The 19395-nt window shown below is 41.5% G+C and overlaps 2 protein-coding genes across 2 annotated transcripts; one reads left to right on the top strand and one right to left on the bottom strand.

Annotated features, from left to right (window-relative positions):
• Positions 1-714: 714 nt before the first annotated feature.
• tada3l (transcriptional adaptor 3-like) lies at positions 715-8189 on the bottom strand. The gene is made up of 10 exons (XM_084061242.1): positions 8171-8189; positions 7061-7101; positions 6109-6343; positions 4842-5089; positions 4039-4144; positions 3430-3565; positions 3213-3316; positions 2968-3074; positions 2584-2775; positions 715-1769 (listed from the first exon to the last, which is right to left on the bottom strand). Exons 3-10 carry the CDS (start codon positions 6316-6318, stop codon positions 1577-1579), a joined length of 1296 nt encoding a protein of 431 aa, XP_083917368.1. The 5' UTR covers positions 6319-6343; positions 7061-7101; positions 8171-8189; the 3' UTR covers positions 715-1576.
• A 1296-nt stretch (positions 8190-9485) lies between these two features.
• Positions 9486-14966, top strand: LOC311048176 (actin-related protein 2/3 complex subunit 4-like). The gene is made up of 6 exons (XM_084061264.1): positions 9486-9606; positions 10372-10490; positions 12113-12224; positions 12362-12457; positions 13122-13292; positions 14206-14966. The coding sequence occupies exons 1-6, from the start codon at positions 9604-9606 to the stop codon at positions 14209-14211; spliced, it is 507 nt and encodes a 168-aa protein (XP_083917390.1). The 5' UTR covers positions 9486-9603; the 3' UTR covers positions 14212-14966.
• Positions 14967-19395: the final 4429 nt, after the last annotated feature.

Here is a 19395-nt window from a genome sequence, read left to right as displayed (position 1 = left end):
CAACCTGTGGGTCGGGACCTTATTTGTAACTCTATGGTCGGGACCCCCACATGATTTTGGGGGGCCCGAGGGGGTCCCCACTCCCCAGATGACAGTGAAGTGACATTTAAGGGCTTTAAGACCTTTTTAATACCTCAATAAAAATAAAAGAAAAATAGCATAAATGCATCTAAAGTAATCAACAAACTATATTATAATAGCTGGTCAAACATTGGCCAAATTGTGAAATAATATAAGAGGCAAAAATTGCAGATCTACAAGCTCACAACGCCTCGCATTTTCGTATGCTCTGTAACACATGTCACATGATGATCATGTGCCCTAATGCCCTTTACTCTTTTCCAGAACCACTGTGATTTTACAATAGTTGTCTAATAACAACCAGTATAATATATATATTTTTAAATATGTAAATACGATCACAGGATGATGATTCCCAGCGATCTTATGTTAAAAGGGTAGGGTGTAAGACATGAACAATAAAATATATTTTTTGCAGTAGCACCGATACCAAATAAAGTGGGTGAATTAAAGAACCCTGACATAAAAAAAAAAAAAAGAAGGGTGGGTAAAAAGGAACTTGGCATGATGTTTAGTGTCCATTTCCTACTTTTACTTAGATAATTTACTTAGCATATAGATAATGAATAAAAGGACACATTATAGGCAAGTATCTGATAGCTGATGCATCTGATAGACATGCAAAAACAAGAGTCTTGGTATTTAATTTATTCAAACATTCAGTTATTATTTTTCATGGTGATACATGGTAAACAAAAACAACATAAAAAAGTGAAAAACAACCAACAACGAAAAAACAAAAGTAGAAATAGTCTTCAATGTCCTACACCGATGTCTACCACATTGTCACAATGTTTACTACATATACATGCTACAAAAATATCCCTAATCAAAATATACATGCCTCCAGTCAAACAGTATAATACAATACTGTACACAACTGTCACAAGAATCGTTTTAAAAAAGAAAATGTTTATGGCCAGCGGGCCACAGGAGGGCGCTCTATGGAGCACAAACTATGACCACATTCATACAACTTATATTCATTGTTAATCAATAGAACAAAAACAAAACAAAAAGACTTCCCCCCCCATATCTCTCATACAGTGTATCACAGTACAATCCTGAGTGTCAATGGAATAGTTCAGCCCAAAAATCACTTATTTTCTATCAATTACACATCCCATGGAGCCTTGAATTCATGGAGATTTTTTTGTTTTTATCGCATTCCTAAGCCAATAATTTGATGACCGGCTGTGTTTCCGGTAGGAGACTCAAAGAGTCTCTTTTGAGTCTCCTACTGGAGACATTAGCATCTTTCCGCCGGTCATCAAATTATTGGCTTAGGAACTTGGCTTAAAAACTCCATGAATTCAAGGCTTCATCGGGTGTGTAATTGATATAAAATATAATTTTGGGTGAACTACTCCTTTAATTTAACTCTGTGAGAGTGTAAAAGTGAACCCTTATGGTCCATTTCTGTTAAACGAACACTCAGGATTATGCTGTGCATCACCCCCTCATTTCAGGCGACCCCTCGCCTCGCCCCCCTCCCCTATCCATCCAGTAACTTGAGGATGCTGTCTCTCTCCTTCAGGGCTTTCCATGCCTGGTCCTTCTCCTTCTTGGTGGGGGTGCGTTTCTTCTGCCTGGCCGCCATGATGCGGCGGAATCCCTCCATGACCTCGTTGTCAGAAACCCTGACCCTCTGCCTCAGCTCCTGTTTACGCATCTCCTCCTTCGCTAGCCTGGCGGTCAGAAGCAACAGACAAGACCCGTTAATGATAATAAAAAAAGACGGCCATTGTCACAATCATCACGTACAACACAGTGAGTTGGAACTTTATGTTGGAGCGTTTTAGTTGAGCTGCGAAACGACAATTCTAATAAATTAATGAAGTTGCTGAAGTGGCTCCACTAAATGGTGAATTAATATATATACATATACTTATATACAGGAACTATGCGCACACCTCTAGGTTGCCTAGTACATTCTCTTCTCTAGCAGTGCTATTAAAGAAAAAGAAGGATACATTTTTACATTGTGGCACCTAAGGGGTGAGCCGTCTAGAAGAGTGTTTGTGAGTGTGTGTCTGTCTGTATGCCTGCGGCTAATGTCACAAACCAACTTTCTTTCTCATGCACACCAATAGGCTTAGTGTTAGGGTTAGTAAATAAACTCCTAAATATTTATTTTTTATAATTCTTTCACCTTGAGATTCCAGTTATCTCTGTCTGTCTGTCTGTGTGTGTGTGTGTGTGTGTGTGTGTGTGTGTGTGTGTGCGTGCGTGCGTGCGTGCGTGTGTGTGTGTGTGTGTCTCTCAATACTTCCAATGGGGAGATGACTGACATAGTACTGCCATCATGGTTGTATCCAAGACAAGTATTCTGACAATGTGGTACTGCACTGGTTTTGTGAGTTCTTAATCTCAGATCCACTGTCCCTCCGTCCCTCCATATTTGGGTAAGACTAACATAATCAATATGATGACAGCCATGCAGTTATTAAGACCGCATCTTGTTTTATCTCTCTGTGTGGATGGATGCATGCATGTTCTCACCGGAGCAGCTCCTGCTTGCGGGCTCTGTTGTGGGCACTCAGAGCTTTGAGCTCGGCCTGTCTCTTGTGGAGCTCTGCCAGAACCTCGTCTTCAGAGTCTCCTCCTGCTCCCGGACGCTCCTCTGAGTCCAGCAGCCCCTGGGACACCAGCTCCTCCCTGATCCGCGCCTCCAGAGAGCGTGTGTGGGGAACGCTGAGGAGATGATGAAGGCAAAGGCAAGGCAAGACAGTTTTATTTGTATGGCACGTTTCAACAACAAGGCAATTCAATGTGCTTTACACAGAGAACATCAAGCACAAGGAAACACAATTATAAAATTATAAAATGACATTAGGATGCATTAAACAAACAGTCCATACTGTACAAGAGATGATGTGCAAATACCTGAAAGCTTTGCCCTGGCTTCGAGGAGATGTTCCAGCTCCATCGTTAGCGTCCTTCCCGGAAATGTCTGGAATTGGAGAGTCCTCCATGGGCGAGATTATATTCTCCTGCCGGGACACATTAACAAATCCCCACACAGCCGTATATCAGTGAGGTGTCACAGGATTAATTCGATGAAGCATCAGTGCATGTTTGAAAAACGGTCATGTTAATTGAGTGCACAGAATGGTAAAACTGTGTCGAACCTCAACTAGGGCCTGGAGCAGACGTTGTGTGAGTGGGCCAAAGGGACAGCCATCTTCCGGAGAATCGTGTTGGGACTCAGACTTCTTCAGCAGAGAATCCACATCTAGAAGAGCATCAGCAGACATCAAGCTAAATGATAACCACATGGTGCATGCACAGTGTAGCAGCTCTTTAACATTCATTCAACAACACACAGGTTTCACAGTAGCTTTTTACCCTTGGCGTCCAGCTCAGAGAGCGGCCCTCCCATGAGGTTCTTCTTCTTGTCGTTGGCCCGTGCTCCTTCCCTCTGCTCTTCAAGCAGGTCCTCCTGAGCCCACCGCTGGGAGTAGTGTTTCCCCAAAGCTGGAATCTACACAGGAGGACAAGATGGTGAGCTATATTCAACTGCCTATAACTACAGAACGGACGATTGCGGTGTGTTTGCAATGTGTTTTTTTTCCCAGTGGAGAGAAGAGAGACTCATCTTTCTACCGAGACATTGTTTGTTGTCAAAAAGATAAGGTAAAAGCGCTGGCAGTGGGCGGATGAATGAATGAATGAATGAATACCTGACAATGAACCAGGTGGCTATTTGCAGCAGGCTTTTATTTAATTTTGCACCGGCCTGCACCGGGCCATTATTTGGTTACAGTTCCAATTAGGCTTAGGAAAGTGCAAATAAACGCCCCAGCATTTGCACGGACCGGGGCTTTTATTTGGATGGGGCGTTTAATACACAAAATGGTGTCAGAGCGCCGGTGGGTATTAGGTAGAGGGTGGCTATTTGCGGTAGCTGGGCTACTATTTGGAAATATACGGTATATGAATGGTTTTAAGCCATACTTTATAATATTCAGCCTCATCCTCTGGGGGTTTCAGAAGTTCCTCCAGCACTCTGATTTCTTCATTTGTGATGTCAGCACAGTACGGTTCAACTGATGCCCAAAATCTGCAAAAGAAATAAATATATAATTACATTTCATATAAACAACCCATTTGAATCCTCCCACCCAGGGAGGGGTGCAAGCATGACCTTATATATCTGTTCAAGGGGGTGATAACTAGGGTTTACAACCTAGTTCAGAGATGGTGTGTATATCCCTGTCTAGGGGGATGGTATCGTAAGACAGAATAAAGGAGCAATGCAGAGTGTAAATAGAAGGACGAGACACCAGAGATATATACAGCAGGGGTCTTCAACGTTTTTTCAGGCCGAGGGACCCCTTAGCTGAGAGAGAGATGAAGCAGGGACCCCCTCCCCACAACATTGCATACAATTGTGTTGCAGATTAAACTTTTTCATAGATTTCATATATGGCTTCATTGACTATCATCAGTGTTGTGTAAATTAATGTTTTTGTTCATTTCACCACACTTAAACCTACAATACTTAGTACTTGATTTGCTCCTCTTCCCCCCTACACCAACTTTGCCGAAAATAGCCGATCTACAAGCTGTATTTTCGGCAAATGTTCCTCTGAATAGAGATGCTAAAGGTTCAAGTGGTTAATGTAAAAAAAGAATCCTATCGCACAAAGATTTGGCAGACCCCCTATAGTAACTCTGAGGACCCCCTAGGGGTCCCGGACCCCTGTTGAAGACCCCTGATATACAGTATCAGTAAATAGTTGCTGTTTTTTGCTGACCTGTTCGGGGCGTCGTTCTTTGGAGTGCGGGGAATGTCTTGTGACTCTTCGGTGAGCTCATATCCGTGGACTTTGGGCTGAAGGTTCTTGGTCTTGGATCTACCGGGACCGGGTCCCGGCCCGTGGCCGCCTTTGCCGTCCAACTTCTGTTTTTTGGGTTTGTGGCGAGACGAGGCGGAGGGGTCTGGATCTTTACCCAACTTCACGAACCGCTTGTCTCCCTTCTTATCCTGCCAGTCTGTGAGAATCTGAGAAATAATAACATGGCTTTGTTTACGATTCAGAACCGGTTGGAATCGAAGGAACCAGATCCAACATTGAGGAACCAAAGAATCGGTTCTGTCACATTTGGAAACCGTTACTGGAACCGGGTTTTATCACACTGTCAGAGCTGGTATGTGGACTTCACGTCTGCCATACAATTACTATACCGGTGGTTCTCACACTTTTAAAGGGCAAGGACCATCATAACTCTGAGAGTGTACAAATGGAACCAAATGGACCCGTCCATTTGTACACTCTCAGTTACAGACCTGTAAGGGTCCATTTAGAACCCCCCTATAGGAATCGTTAGTAATTCTTTGGGTGAACTATTCCTTTAATGGGTTAAGAGGAAATCGTTAAGGAACAGGAATCGTTAAAAGCCTTGTTTTTTTATCCCACGATTTTGTAACCCCATTTTTTACACCCAGTGCCAATTGTCTATGTATTCCTGGGAACTATCTTCCCTCTGCCAACCAAGGCAGGCCAGGGCCGAGCTCATGCCTCCTTCAATGCATGAGAGCCATCTGACCTTCTTATCACCTGGCTGACAGGGGAGAGTTTCCCTGGTTGGACGTAGCGCGTGGAAGGTTGGAATAACGTGTTCACGTTATTCCAACCAGTTCCGTTTCCCTCCATCAGGCGCCCCGACTGAGGCAGTATAGTGACCAGGATTACTGCATGTTTTTGTTAGGGTATCTACCCTAGGGAACACGGGGAGAACATGCAAACTACACACAGAGAGGCCCTTTCGCCAACCCCACCTAGGGTATGGGCACTGATGACGCGGCCCCCAGCGCCCACAGCGTCCCCTGCGGGAATCGAACCCAGGACCTTCCAGCTGTGAGGCGACAGCGCTACCAAGTACCGACTGCGCCACCGTGCCCCCTATATATATATATAATGTTTTTCTGCCCGCTTCAGAACCATGGACTACATAGCATCAGGGAAAGCAATTAACAGTCTGCAGAAAACTCTTCCAAAATGTGTCCCTTCCTCCCCTTACCTGTCTCTGCTCCTCCAGGGCTCTGAGGCGTCGGCTGGCCGAGGACAGGAGCGTCTCCAGCTCCAGCTGGAGCGTGTCCAGCTCCTCGATGCCGATGCCGTCGTCCTCGGAGCGGCCGAGCACGGCGGTGTAGCGGGGACACACTTTGACATGCTCCACGGGCTTGAAGTCGTAGTACTTCAGCGGGGGGCAGTCCTTCAGCTCACTCATGATGTTCTCACGTGGTGACAGAAGTCTACAAATATATAGAACAAATAACGATTCAGAGGAGAGACTTCATGGTTAGTGGGAGATGGGTCAAAATATTACTGTCAGTTCTCTCTCTCTCTCAATTCAAACTAAGGGGCTCTCAATTCAATTCAAAAACAAACAAAAATAATAAATGCATGTACAATTAAATCTATAGCCCTATTAGAATAAAGAAATGTGTAAACAGAGCTGTCTAACATTTGAACCTTTGTTCTTTTTGGAATCTTTTCCAAAAAAAGGGGGGGGGTCTTAGGATTTAGAAGACATTTGTAGATTCAGCAGAAGCAAAGATTTGAGTTAAAATGTTCGCTTTAAACATAATTCAAAGATTTGCACAAGTTTTCAAGATTTTTCTAAAATAGCAGATCTACAAGCTCATAGCGCTGCACTCTGTGCCGTGATATGAGCTTGTATAGCTGCTATTTTTTAAATTGCCAAATAGATCTTAAAATGACACAGATGCGTTCCCGGTCTTAATGGGGTAATTCACAACACAGCTTCCATTGTAAGGTTCCAATTACTTTCACACCTCTCCCTTTCACACCTACGGGGTTGATAGAATTCTGCATGCATGTTGTCCTGGTAGAGCCTTGCTCTTTGTGTTTTGGTTTAGAATTACTTTTAAACATGTAGATATCTAAAACACAAACGTAATATAGTTCAGTTCTGGATTGTGAGGTAAGCCTACATCTGTGATACTTACTCAGAGTTTAGAGTTATTCCCAGATGTCAGTTTAGTTTCCCCTGTGAACAAAGTAAACAGTCATAGAGTTAGTCCCTGTGTGTGAAGCTTGTTCTTCCAGAATATCCTATCAGGTTGTCCAAAACAAGTTTAAACTTCTGATTTAGCCTGGGTATTGAGAGAATTGTGTTCAAGTTGATGTAATCCTGGTTTAAGTCATTGCAGAAATGACCAGGTTTATTCCACTTAGATCTAATTTTTTGCAACAAAACTTGCCAGGAGCTCAGGTAGGAATGTCCTCTCACCTTCAACTGAACTTTCACTCTCTCTCTCTCTGACTGACTCTCTCTCTCTGAAGCACACACACACACACACACACACACACACACACACACACACACACACACACACACACACACACACACACACACACACACACACACACACACACACACACACACACACACACACACACACACACTCAATTGAATGAGCAATGGCCCAAAGAGATTAAGTTTGATCACCACCCCCCTCTCTCTCTCTCTCTCTCTCTCTCTCTCTCTCTCTCTCTCTCTCTCTCTCTCTCTCTCTCTCTCTCTCTCTCTCTCTCTCTCTCACACTCACACTCACACTCACACTCACACTCACACTCACACTCACACACACACACACACACACACACACACACACACACACACACACACACACACACACACACACAGCATCAATAGAATGAGCAATGCTCCAAACTCCAAAGAGATTAGATTTGCTCACCCCTCTCTCTCTCTCTCTCTCTCTCTCTCTCTCACACACACACACACACACACACACACACACACACACACACACACACACACACACACACACACACACACACACACACACACACACACAATGATCACAGTCAGAGCTAATAACAACCTAGTACCTAGGAGACTCCTAGCATCACAGCATCTTAACGCTGTGTACAGTGTGTGTGCTGCAGACGAGATTTTGATCACATTTCTCTCTCAAATGTAAATAATACTCTGTATGGTCTAAAGTAAGCTCTTAGCCTGTGTTTTCTTTTCATCTAAACCTCCCAGGAACAATGTATTTAATATTTCTGTTAAGAGTAAATGTAATATTTACCTTGTTGTCTGAATGGCGTCCATAATGGAAGAAACCATTCCAGTATGGGGGGTCGGTGGTAGTCAATATTACTACTGTGCAGTTGTTTCAGAAATAAACCACACTAAAAGCTACAATAAAAGTAAACATCTATTGCATTAATTAATGCAGCCATTTCAGACCAATATTCATATTAAACAACCACATGAAGCTGGAAATGGTAAAAGACAAAAACCTCTTGGTAGAATTAATGGTATTGTCGGTAGAAACCATTATTACGCAGGGGGGTAAATTAGATAAATGAGCTAATGATCAACTTTGTAACCATGGTGTGGTTTTGTTGTTATATCGATGATGATGGGATTTTATATAAGGGCCATAAAGGATATACAACTAACAGATAGTTTAAATAGGAACAGAAAAGAGTAGCCTCTCCCCCCGTCGAAGACTGTGATGGATAATTCCAAGCGTATGTTCGTTTTGATGAGCCACGTGTCCCCGATGAGCGGAGCTTCTTTTTATCACATTGACCTGAAAAAACATTTAATACAATAATGAGACAAACAAAGCAAAACAAAATAGTCTAAGAAACGTAATGTAATACAATCAATATGGAATAAAGAGATGTGTAAACAGAGCTGCGTCACATTGCATCAGAAATACTAGTTTACCTAATAAAACCAGGAGAATTGTACATAGGCCTACAATAAGCAACATTTCAGGATTTAGCTGTCACTTGTATAAAACCTTTGAGGCAAATCAACAATATTGAAGTGTATGTGTTTTTATTATTTATATAATCGTACCACTATACTATTTTCAACCTGTTAATAAGGTATTCAATCAATCAAACAGAAGTTTTCAAATGTATTATTTTACCCGCGTTCAACTCGGTGCAGATCATAGGCAGATGTATAATTGTACCACTGTTCGTGAAGTATTCAATCAATCAATCAGTCAATCAATCAATCAGTCAATCAATCAATCAATCAATCAATCAATCAATCAATCAATCAATCAACAGAGCAGATGTAACTCCTCCCTCCCAGGCAGAGAGGTCACGTGCCACAAATAGAGCGCACGGGCGATGTGAAGCAGCGTTGCCATGTCTGCTTTTTATAAGCGACTTTGGGCTTGTTTTCCCTGTAAAGTTGCTTGTTGTAAATATTGATAGTTTGTGGGTTCATGGGTTGCATTTTTTTGGGCTTGTTTCTAAAAGTGTAGTTGCTTATTTGGGCTTGTTTCCTAATGTTGTTTAAACCAGTGGTTCTCAAACATTTCAAGGACCCGGACCCCCAAATTAATATGTATTTGTCCGCACTCCGCAGACCTCTCCTTCTGAAAATATTTGCAACCCTTTTGCAAAGAAATCTGGCAACCCTGATGTGTAGACGTACGGAAGAGAAGTCCCAGGCGTGGCAGAAAGAACTTCCGCCTTCTACAGCAGCAGCAAAATGGTAAGATGAATGATGATTATTATTGATATGAAACATTATCGATTAATATCGATTTAGCTTCGAATTCCAAGGTTAACCGAGTCAGTGTTGTATCTGTATGGTTGTTGTAAACAATGCTACAGGCGGTGTGTAACCACAGAGCATCCTATCCTAGCAGAAAGTGTTGATCTCAGCTGATCTGATGGTTTCTCTCCTTTTAAATGACATTTACTGCTCAACCTGCTTTAATCAAAAGATCTACGATTAAGTTAACCTATAATATATAGATACTATATTATATAGATCCACTATTATAACCACAGAGAGCTTTAATAGCTGGGCATCTGTCGAGCCCATGAGATATTTATTATTGCACTGAAACTGGCATTTATTAGAAGCTTTGTAATGTAATATGACTCAAGCACTCATTCATTATATTCAGTGATGGAGGAAGTACTCACCTTGTTGTACTTAAGTAAAAGTGTCAATACCCTGTTGTAGAAATAAGTCTGCTGCAAGTACAAGCTCGGTATTCAAAATGTACTTGAGTAAAAGTACAAGTAAGCTTGTAGATCAGCTATTTTCAAATGGCCGAAATGGCTTAAGTGGTTAATGTATGTTTTGTAATAATAATCAAAATGTACAGGTAAAGTGCAGAAAATTTGAAATACTGCAGTAAAGTAAAATAATATCTCAAAATTGTACTCAAGTACAGTACTTGAGTAAATGTACTTGGTTACTTTTCCACCACTGCATTCATTCTATTGAAACATGTTCCTTTTCTAGACAGCGACACTGCGTCCATACCTGAACGCTGTTCGGGCCACCCTGCAGGCGGCGCTATGCCTGGAGAACTTCTCCTCTCAGGTGGTGGAGAGACACAACAAGCCCGAGGTGGAGGTCAGGTACGTCTGAAGCAGTGGTCCCCAAAGACCCCCATATTAACTCTGAGAGTGTACAAATAGAACCAAATGGACTGGTAGGGCAGTGGTTCTCAACCTGAGGGTCCTGACCCCCTAGGGGGGGTGACAATAATACCTCAAAAGAAAGAAAAGAAAAAGACCATTACTGCATCAAAAGTACAGCAACAAACTATACTATAACAACTGGTCAAACATTGGCAAAAATTGTCCAATAAGAAAGAGGCAAAAAGTTGTGAAAATAGCAGATCTACAATCTCTTGTGAGCTTGTAGATCTGCTATTTTCACTATTTATCCGTGAACTGAGTCAAACTAAATTGAACTCCTATATTGGAAAAACAAAAATCGAACTACATTCCAAGTGCTTATCAGGGTCAAATATGATTACTTTGGGGAGGAGGGGGGGTCACGGTCTGAAAAATGTTGAGAACCACTGTCGTAGGGGTCCATTTAGAAATGCCCCTGAAAAGGACGGGACGTTGAGGGTCCCATTCCCTCCCTGGAAGACCCCACTTTTTGAGAACCACGTACTGATCCAGGGTTTTAGTGGTGGCGCATGCAGAGACTTGTTCAAACATTTCGTTCAGGAGCAGCGGAGTAGGGAATAGATGGCATGTATGGGCAGGGCTGCGTATGTTTTACACCTGGCCACTAGTAGGGACTTGTGGAGGCTCTTTCATAAGCATCTTATAGGTATGAGGACGTCTCAAAACGTTTAGATTGCACACAGTGTGTTGTCATAATGTTTCTGTATTGGTGTTCCTGGCAGTGTTGATCCAGCATTAGTGGAAAATAGATGGAAAAATGTTCGTCAACTAACTTTTTTTCACTGACGAAAACTAAGCTACGATGACTAATTATACTGACAATTTCGTCAACAAATGAAAACTAGGCTAAAATGTTAGTGAGGGACGAGTGGTGAAGAGATCCAGTAGAATTAAAAGACAAGTCATTTTATGTTTGGTTGCGCTCGGGTGTTGTGCTCTGAAAATAGCAGATCTACAAGGTGTGAGCTTGTAGATCGTCTATTTTCAGCATGCAACCAAGTGTAAAATCAGCCATTACGACGCCATCAAGGCACCGCCAAAATACATTTTAATCGACTAAATCAACTGTAGATTTAGTCGAGTCGACTGATAATGGACAAAAACTAAAACATTTCAGACGACTAAAAAATTACTAAAACTAAATGGAATTTTATTCAAAGGACTATGACTAAAACTAAATCAAACTTCGATGTAAAATAAATCAACACTGGTTCCAAAAACCTTTTCCTCCATGGGATTTTGTTTTTCTCTCTCATTCAAATCTACCAATGCTGGCTGTATCAACATGCACATTTGCACGGCAGTGGTACTTAAACCCTATAGTTGTATGGCTGCGAAAACAGATATTACAAGCTCAGGAAGTGTTGCAACGTGCCATGGTTGTTGTGTGCTTGTAGATCTGCTATATTTGCCAAAGCTCGCCTGTTATGACATAGCCCAGTCTGCCCAGAATGGGGACACTACGAGGGTTCATGTGGTTAAAGGCCCTTAAGTCACGGCTGTGAGAAACTTGTATGGTGTACTTTTTGTAACCGTTTGTCTTTGGTTTGTTGTTTCAGGAGCAGTAAGGAGCTGCTGCTCCAACCAGTGGTGGTCAGCCGTAATGACAAGGAGAAGGTTCTCATCGAGGGATCCATCAACTCTGTTAGAGTCAGCATTGCTGTCAAGCAGGTCAGTGGAGAAAAAAAGTACAGACTAGAGTTAAAAGGTCTTGGTCCTCCTGACTCATTTACAATTTTCACTGGTCCTACAGAATGTGGGGAAAAAAGTGTTAACAATACATGTTATGACTGTTGATTTCTTTATAGGCTGACGAGATCGAGAAGATCCTGTGCCACAAGTTCATGCGCTTCATGATGATGAGAGCGGAGAATTTCTTCATCCTGAGGAGGAAACCTGTAGAGGTGAGAGATCAGATGATCCACAATAAAAACCAGTGGAGGTTTTTCAGCCACTTGTTTCCATTCCAAAAGAGGAACCCATATGCAGGCCAGAGATCAGTTGAAAACAGGAAGAAGGGTGTGATGATGTGAATGATTGTTTGTTTATTTAAGGTGGTGGGTAATTTTAGGTAAAGGTCAAAGGTTATGCTAGTAAAAGGATAACTATAAATAATAGTCTATTTCCAAATAGAAATATTACGTCTTATTTCCATTTTGGTCCAGATCTCTGAACGAATTGCACTGGTCTTAAAACCGTCTGAACCAATCGGATCTTGGGGGGGGCGATTGGGGTGTCTCTGTGTGTGTGTGTATATACTGTACATACAGTTATTGTGCTAGCTAAGCCACTAGTGACTCTTCTTTACTTAGCTTTTAGTGTATCTTAAAAAAGTTATGTTTCAAGATGACTAACCAGCTACACTACAAGTTACTTAGTAAACGTTGATAGCTGCATTGAAGCTACTTATGTATGTACCTAATGCAGTTGGTAAATGTGGCCTGTACATTAATTGAATAAAATTTAGGAGTAAAGCTAAAAGGTGTAAAGCTAATTGAAGATCCTAGTGTGTAGTGATTATACTGTGTTTGAATCTTTTCTTCCTCTTGGTACCATCCTATGGTTCAGGGCTATGACATCAGCTTCCTGATCACCAACTTCCACACGGAGCAGATGTACAAGCACAAGCTGGTGGACTTTGTCATCAACTTCATGGAGGAGATCGACAAGGAGATCAGCGAGATGAAGTTGTCCGTCAATGCCAGGGCCCGTATAGTTGCCGAAGAGTTCCTGAAGAATGTAAGCTACAGGATCTTCTCTACTGTGGTTTCTTTGATTGCACCAATGTTGTGCATGATCACATTATTTGTCAAAAGGGTGCCATGAACTTGCTAAATTTGGATTTCAGTAAATGAAATATAAATTTGCATGAAAACCACAGGCTTGTATGTCCCAGCAGGCACGTAGCTCGATAATAAACGTTTGTTTACTGCAGAGCTGTGGTTTTCAACCCTTTTCATATCAAGGTCCATTATTTATTGGGCATTTGAGCCACAGAACCACCATTTGAGATTTAGACTCTCAGACCCAAAACTTTGTTATCGTTGGATACGATTTTGTCCACTATTCCATCCATGCTGTATTGATGTTGGTACCACATAGGAGAGATAACAGGCAAACGTTAATCAAAATAACAATTCTTTAATTAAGTAATGCAGATGTTTAAGAATAATTTAACTCTTGAGAGAGTCAAATGAAACCAAATGGACCCATAAGGGTCCATTTGGTTTCATTTTATGCTCTCAAGAGTTAAAAGATGGGCGCCTGCTGCCCTAGTGGTCCAGGCGCATACCACATACGCTGGTAATCCAGCCAGCTTGACAGTGTGTCGCCGGTTCGACTCCCGATCCCGACGACCTTTGCTGTGTGTCGCCCCCCCATCTCTCTCCCCGTTTCCTGTCAGCCTACTTTCCTGTCAAATAAAGGCATAAAAGCCCCACAAAATATCTCAAAAACAAAAAAAGATCTGTAAGGGTCCATTTGGTTACCAACTTTATCATTTAGCTGGGGACCACCTGGAACCCCCTCAAAGACCACTGGTGGTCCCCTGACCACTGGCTGAGAACCACTGCCGTAGAGGGGTTCATTGCAAAAAGAAAGCATGCTAGAATGGCAGATTTTGATGTTGACGTGGTCTTTCTTCTCCTTGCAGTTCTGATGAAAAGAGGTCCTTCCATCGTTCCACGCGAGCAACAATTTCTCAAAGGGGCCATTCAGCACAGTGATGGAGACGTGTAGGAGCGAACGGCCAATCAGCGACGACGACAACTATAGAAAAGAGACCAATCTGGTGACGAATGCGTTTGCAGAGCACCCTTCTCTCTCAAGCATTTCCCTGTAGTCATGGATATTAATGGCTGTATATAATGAAATATTTCCCGGTTTCATTTTTTTCTGTCAAGTAGAACAAAAATAATCCCCAAACCAAGGCGGGTCCTTAAAAAGTATTAATCATGTTGATAACCATGAATACAGGGGCATAGAGAATATTTCGTTGTTAATTCTAATGGCCTGTGTTGCTTTTATACATTCTGTGTATGTATGTCTGTATGTCTTTCTGTACCGTTGCCGGGTCTCATTGTTTTCATTTATGTTTTATAAAATCATTGGTTCGGGACACCCATGTTTCATTGGGTGGAACGTCCTCTGTATGGTATTTATCAAACTAAAATATGAACGCGCCTTTAGCCATTTAAACCCCTATGTACTTACGTTGTATGTCAAATAGTGAAAATAGCTGACCGACGTGCCGCGTTGTGAGCGTAGATCTGCTATTTTTGCCTGTTTTTTGCCAAATGTAGGCCTATCACGCCATGCCCAGAATCGAGACGTGAGTGTTCATGTGGTTGAAGGAACCACCAAAAAAATCTGAATGGTCAAATGACAAATAAAACACACAATTGTTTATATTTAGATATTGTCCTTAGTCATTCTTTTCCATTTGAATCCCTGTCTGTATTTGTGCCATACTGTCTGTCTGACTAACTTCTTACTTTCTTGAAATCAGCCTTTTTTGTACGTTACCATGTACAGCGGAACTGTGTTGTTTCAGGTGCTGGGAACAGGAAGCAAATGTAACATGAGTGTGAACTACTGTGGTTTTACAGATGACCAAGCACTTTTATACATCTTCAAAGGGCTGAATTGTAATTTATAGCCAACTTAAAAGAAACTGAAAGATTTCAAAGGTGATTTAGTCCAACTCGTAATAACCTATTTGCCCAATGAATGTTATCTGTTGGTGACTGAAATAGTTAATTGATTTGATTAGCCACTTGAGCAATAGTTGTAAGAGGAAATGGATTCTTCTTTTTCCCTGCCAGTCTGGGGAATATTGTCGAGGGCAGTGCTTCTCAACCTTTTTAGGCCGCGACCCCTCAAAATAATAATTTAACTGGGGACACCTCACCCTGACAAGCACTTGGAATTGATTTGTTTAACTCTGTTCCAGAACGAATCGATTATAAAAAATAACCATAGCAGCCGATCTACCAGTTCACATGTGGTTAAGCAGAATCAGAAATCTATTATTCTTTTTGTCTTAAAGTCCAAAAGATTAAACCTGGAAGATTAAACCTGGATTTAACACCTATCCTGGCTTAATTTATCCAGGATTAGCGATGAATCGGTTTCATGAAAGCTGAATTATCTTGCCAGATTAGTTTAGCCAGAGCACCCTGGATAAGTTTATCCATGACTCGATTTAACGAAAGAAAATGTACGCAATCCTACTTAAGTTACCATGGCTAACAGCCAAGCATACTTAATCCAGTGCCTTGTTCTTCAAGTTTTTCCACAGTTAATTCAACACTGTATATGGACTCATTTTAATGACCCTGCATTCAAATAAAATGAAATAAATATAATAGGATATAATCAATTTAATTATATTACTGAAATAGTGTGTGACCATGAATCATAATTGTTTCACAATGACTCGTGATATGTCATTGTCACTCTGTTAACACTATAGTTCATATTGTTGTTAGATGTTTGATAATATATTACAGATCTTTTCTTATATTATAAAATATGTCTGATTGACATATGTATTTATTTATATATATTGAACTATTTGGCTGAGAAGTGCAGCGCCCCGAGATGGAGTCAAACCCAGAACGCATGGTGCGTCCGGCCAACAACCCCCTGCGCCAAAGAAGCCAGCTCCTTGAGTGGAAGAAGTTGTGCCAGATTGCGGACTTTACACTATATACACACACACACACACACATGTATAAATTATTCGTTACGGGTTTAAAAGACCCTCTTCACTGTAAATTACCGCCACCGGGACCCCCGTCACGTGGACGGCACTGCAGGACATTTTTTTTTTTTTTTTTTTTAACAATTTCCAGTATTCTGGTGGATTTTGGGAGTTTGACACTTTTATCAGGCTTTAATTACATAGGATCCATTAAAAAGTTAAAAAAATAAAAGAGCCATATTTAATAATAAGTATTAATAATTAACTAGACGCGTCGCAATTCCGGGGAAATTGCAGAGTGTGGTTGCGCAGACGCCGGTCGCGTGTCGCGGCCGCCGGGACTCGAGGAATACGCCGGGAGGAATAACGTCGGAGGCTGCGCCAATTACATTGTGTCGTCACTCCTGAGATCGCTTGCGTTTCATTTTGAGAGGATCGATCCCCCCAAAAATCATGTTTTTGCATCGAACGGTTACATTTTACGCATTTGTGGCGCCCCCTATGGGTCAAAGTGGAAATGCTTTTGGGGATTTGTTGAGTAAACCACCCTCGACATGTGATTCAAATCTGGGATCGATTGGACGTTTCGTTCGTGATTTTTGGCATTCTTTGTAAAACGGGCCCCTCCGCTAACTTTGGAAGCCAATTACGGACGAACGGTAAGGACTATCAAAATGCCGTTTGGCTAACTTTATCGCATGGGTCCATAGATTATGTGTACCGATTTGTGTGAGATTTGGAAAAAAATTGTAGGAAAAGGAGCAAAAAGTGTGTTTTGAAGAAAATTCAAAATGGCGGAAAATCTATCCTGACGCAAATGGGCGTGGCCTATATGCGGAGATGCGTTGTGACCCAAGGAATCCAGGTGAAAAGAAATTTTGATTTTAGGACCTATGGTTCAACAGTTACAGGCCAAAACGTAAAGGGGGCTGTTATAGCGCCACCATGAGGCCGAATGGTGTGATATTTTTTTAAATAATTTCGGAGAAAATTATGAACCTCCCCTCCAAATGTGGTAACTATAGCTCTTACGGTTTTTGAGAAAAAAATACTTGAATTTGAGTTTTTTCACTTTTCCATTAAAGCGTATGGGGACATTTAATGCACTAATAAATTAATATCAATTAAACTATACTACGGACGAACGGTAAGGACTATTACAATGCCGTTTGGATATGTTTATCGCATGGGTCCAGAGATCATGTGTACCGATTTTTGTGACATTTGGACGTGTCTTTGGTGATTTTTGGCATTTTTGGTAAAACGGGCCCCTCCCACTAACTTTGGAAGCCAATTACTGATGAACGGTAAGGACTATCAATATGCCGTTTGGATATATTCATCGCATGGGTCCATAGATCATGTGTACCGATTTGTGTGAGATTTGGACAAAATTTGAAGGAAAAGGGGCAAAAAGTGTGTTTTGAAGAAAATTCAAAATGGCGGAAAATCTAGCCCGACGGAAATGGGCGTGGCCTATATGAGGAGATGCGTCGTGACCCAAGGAATCCAGGTGAAAAGAAATTTTGATTGTAGGACCTACGGTTCAAGAGTTATAGGCCAAAACGTAAAGGGGGCTGTTATAGCGCCACCATGAGGCCGAATGGTGTGATTATTTTTTGAATAATTTTGCAATAAATTATGAACCTTCCCTCCAAATCTGGTATCTCTAGCTCTTACGGTTTCTGAGAAAGAAATACTTGAAATCTAGTTTTTCTATTTTGCCATTTTTCCCCAACTTTTCCCCAACTTTTCCCCAATTCACTAATAAATTAATATCAATTAAACTATGCAACCAATCTCTTAGCAAAATACAAGCGCACGATTCCCGTTCAAGCCGGTCATTTTGATATATGGCACAACATTAGGGGATAAAAAACTGTGGGAGGAGATGCGGTTCGAAGTTTTTTTTTGTAGAGTACTATAGTCTGGTTGCCCTAATGTAATAAATCCGTAATTCAAGTTGCACAAAGACGTGTATTTTCAACAGACGTGCATACGACGTCCATACGACGTCCCAGTCAGACCTCATTCAGCAGCTGTTTTGCAAAACATAGGTTGAAACGACGTCGACTGACGTCTGACTAGGACGTCGTATGGACGTCGTATGCACGGCGTTTGGGCGAATACAACAACGCCCAAACGCCGTCCATACGACGTCCCACGTCCCAGTCAGACCTCATTCAGCAGCTGTGTTGCAAAACATACGTCGACTGACGTCTGACTAGGACGTCGTATGGACGTCGTATGCACGGCGTTTGGGCGTTGTTGTATTGTGTGCCCAGTAGACACGTCTGTTGAAAAGGATTTTTGATTGCATTTTAAGTTTTAGATGGCTTTTCCCAACCCCATAGTCTAAGTGAACGGTGGCAGTGATATTGTAAGTTTATTAAGTGGTGTTCTGCCTCCAGGCAGTTATTTTGATGTTTAGCACCACCCACTGGTTTAATGTGGTATTGCAGCAGTAGGACTAGGGATGGGTAATTGAGGTGGTCACACCTGGCCTGAGTGTATTTGATTTGAAGATTAGCACCTGTTCTGTATTGAAGTAATCAAGGCACAGGCCAAGCTCAGTCATTTTAGGAGCACACTCTGTAGAGAGCAGATGAGTGTTTGTTGCAGTAAATGTTTTGTGCTATTCCTTGTTTAACCAACGCAAGCATTATCTCTAAGTAAATGTATTTACTTATTTGCATTATTTGAAATGTTATCTAATTGTCTGATGAATGTTTGCTGATGGAATATTTTGTGTTTCTTGTTTCTGTATTTTCAGTTTACTTCCTTGTTCATGCACAAATCAAATCAGTAAAAACTGGAGCTAGAACGCTACATCCTGACTCCTTGTGTTGTTTTAAGGGAGTTTGGCTGGCTGCCAATTAATGGTTAGACACACCATTAGGAGGACAGCACAAGTGGAATTCATAATGCATAATTGTCAATTATTGTTTCCCCCCAAATGTAAGGCAAGTTTTAGATTCATCGCACAAACCTTACATTTCCCCACCAACATAGAAAGAATGCTATCAGTAATTTATCTATGTAATGTATATACACAATAAAAAAAAATGCTATTAATAATTATGTCGTCAAAGCTTTATAAAGCCCTGCATTGACTTTTTTCAAGCAGCAGGTGGCAAC

This window comes from Gymnoscopelus microlampas (genome assembly GCF_963454915.1).
Source record: "Gymnoscopelus microlampas genome assembly, chromosome: 7".
Classification (NCBI taxonomy): Eukaryota; Metazoa; Chordata; class Actinopteri; order Myctophiformes; family Myctophidae; genus Gymnoscopelus; species Gymnoscopelus microlampas.
Note: the sequence above shows the minus strand (reverse complement) of the source record. Positions and strands in the feature narration are given on the sequence as shown.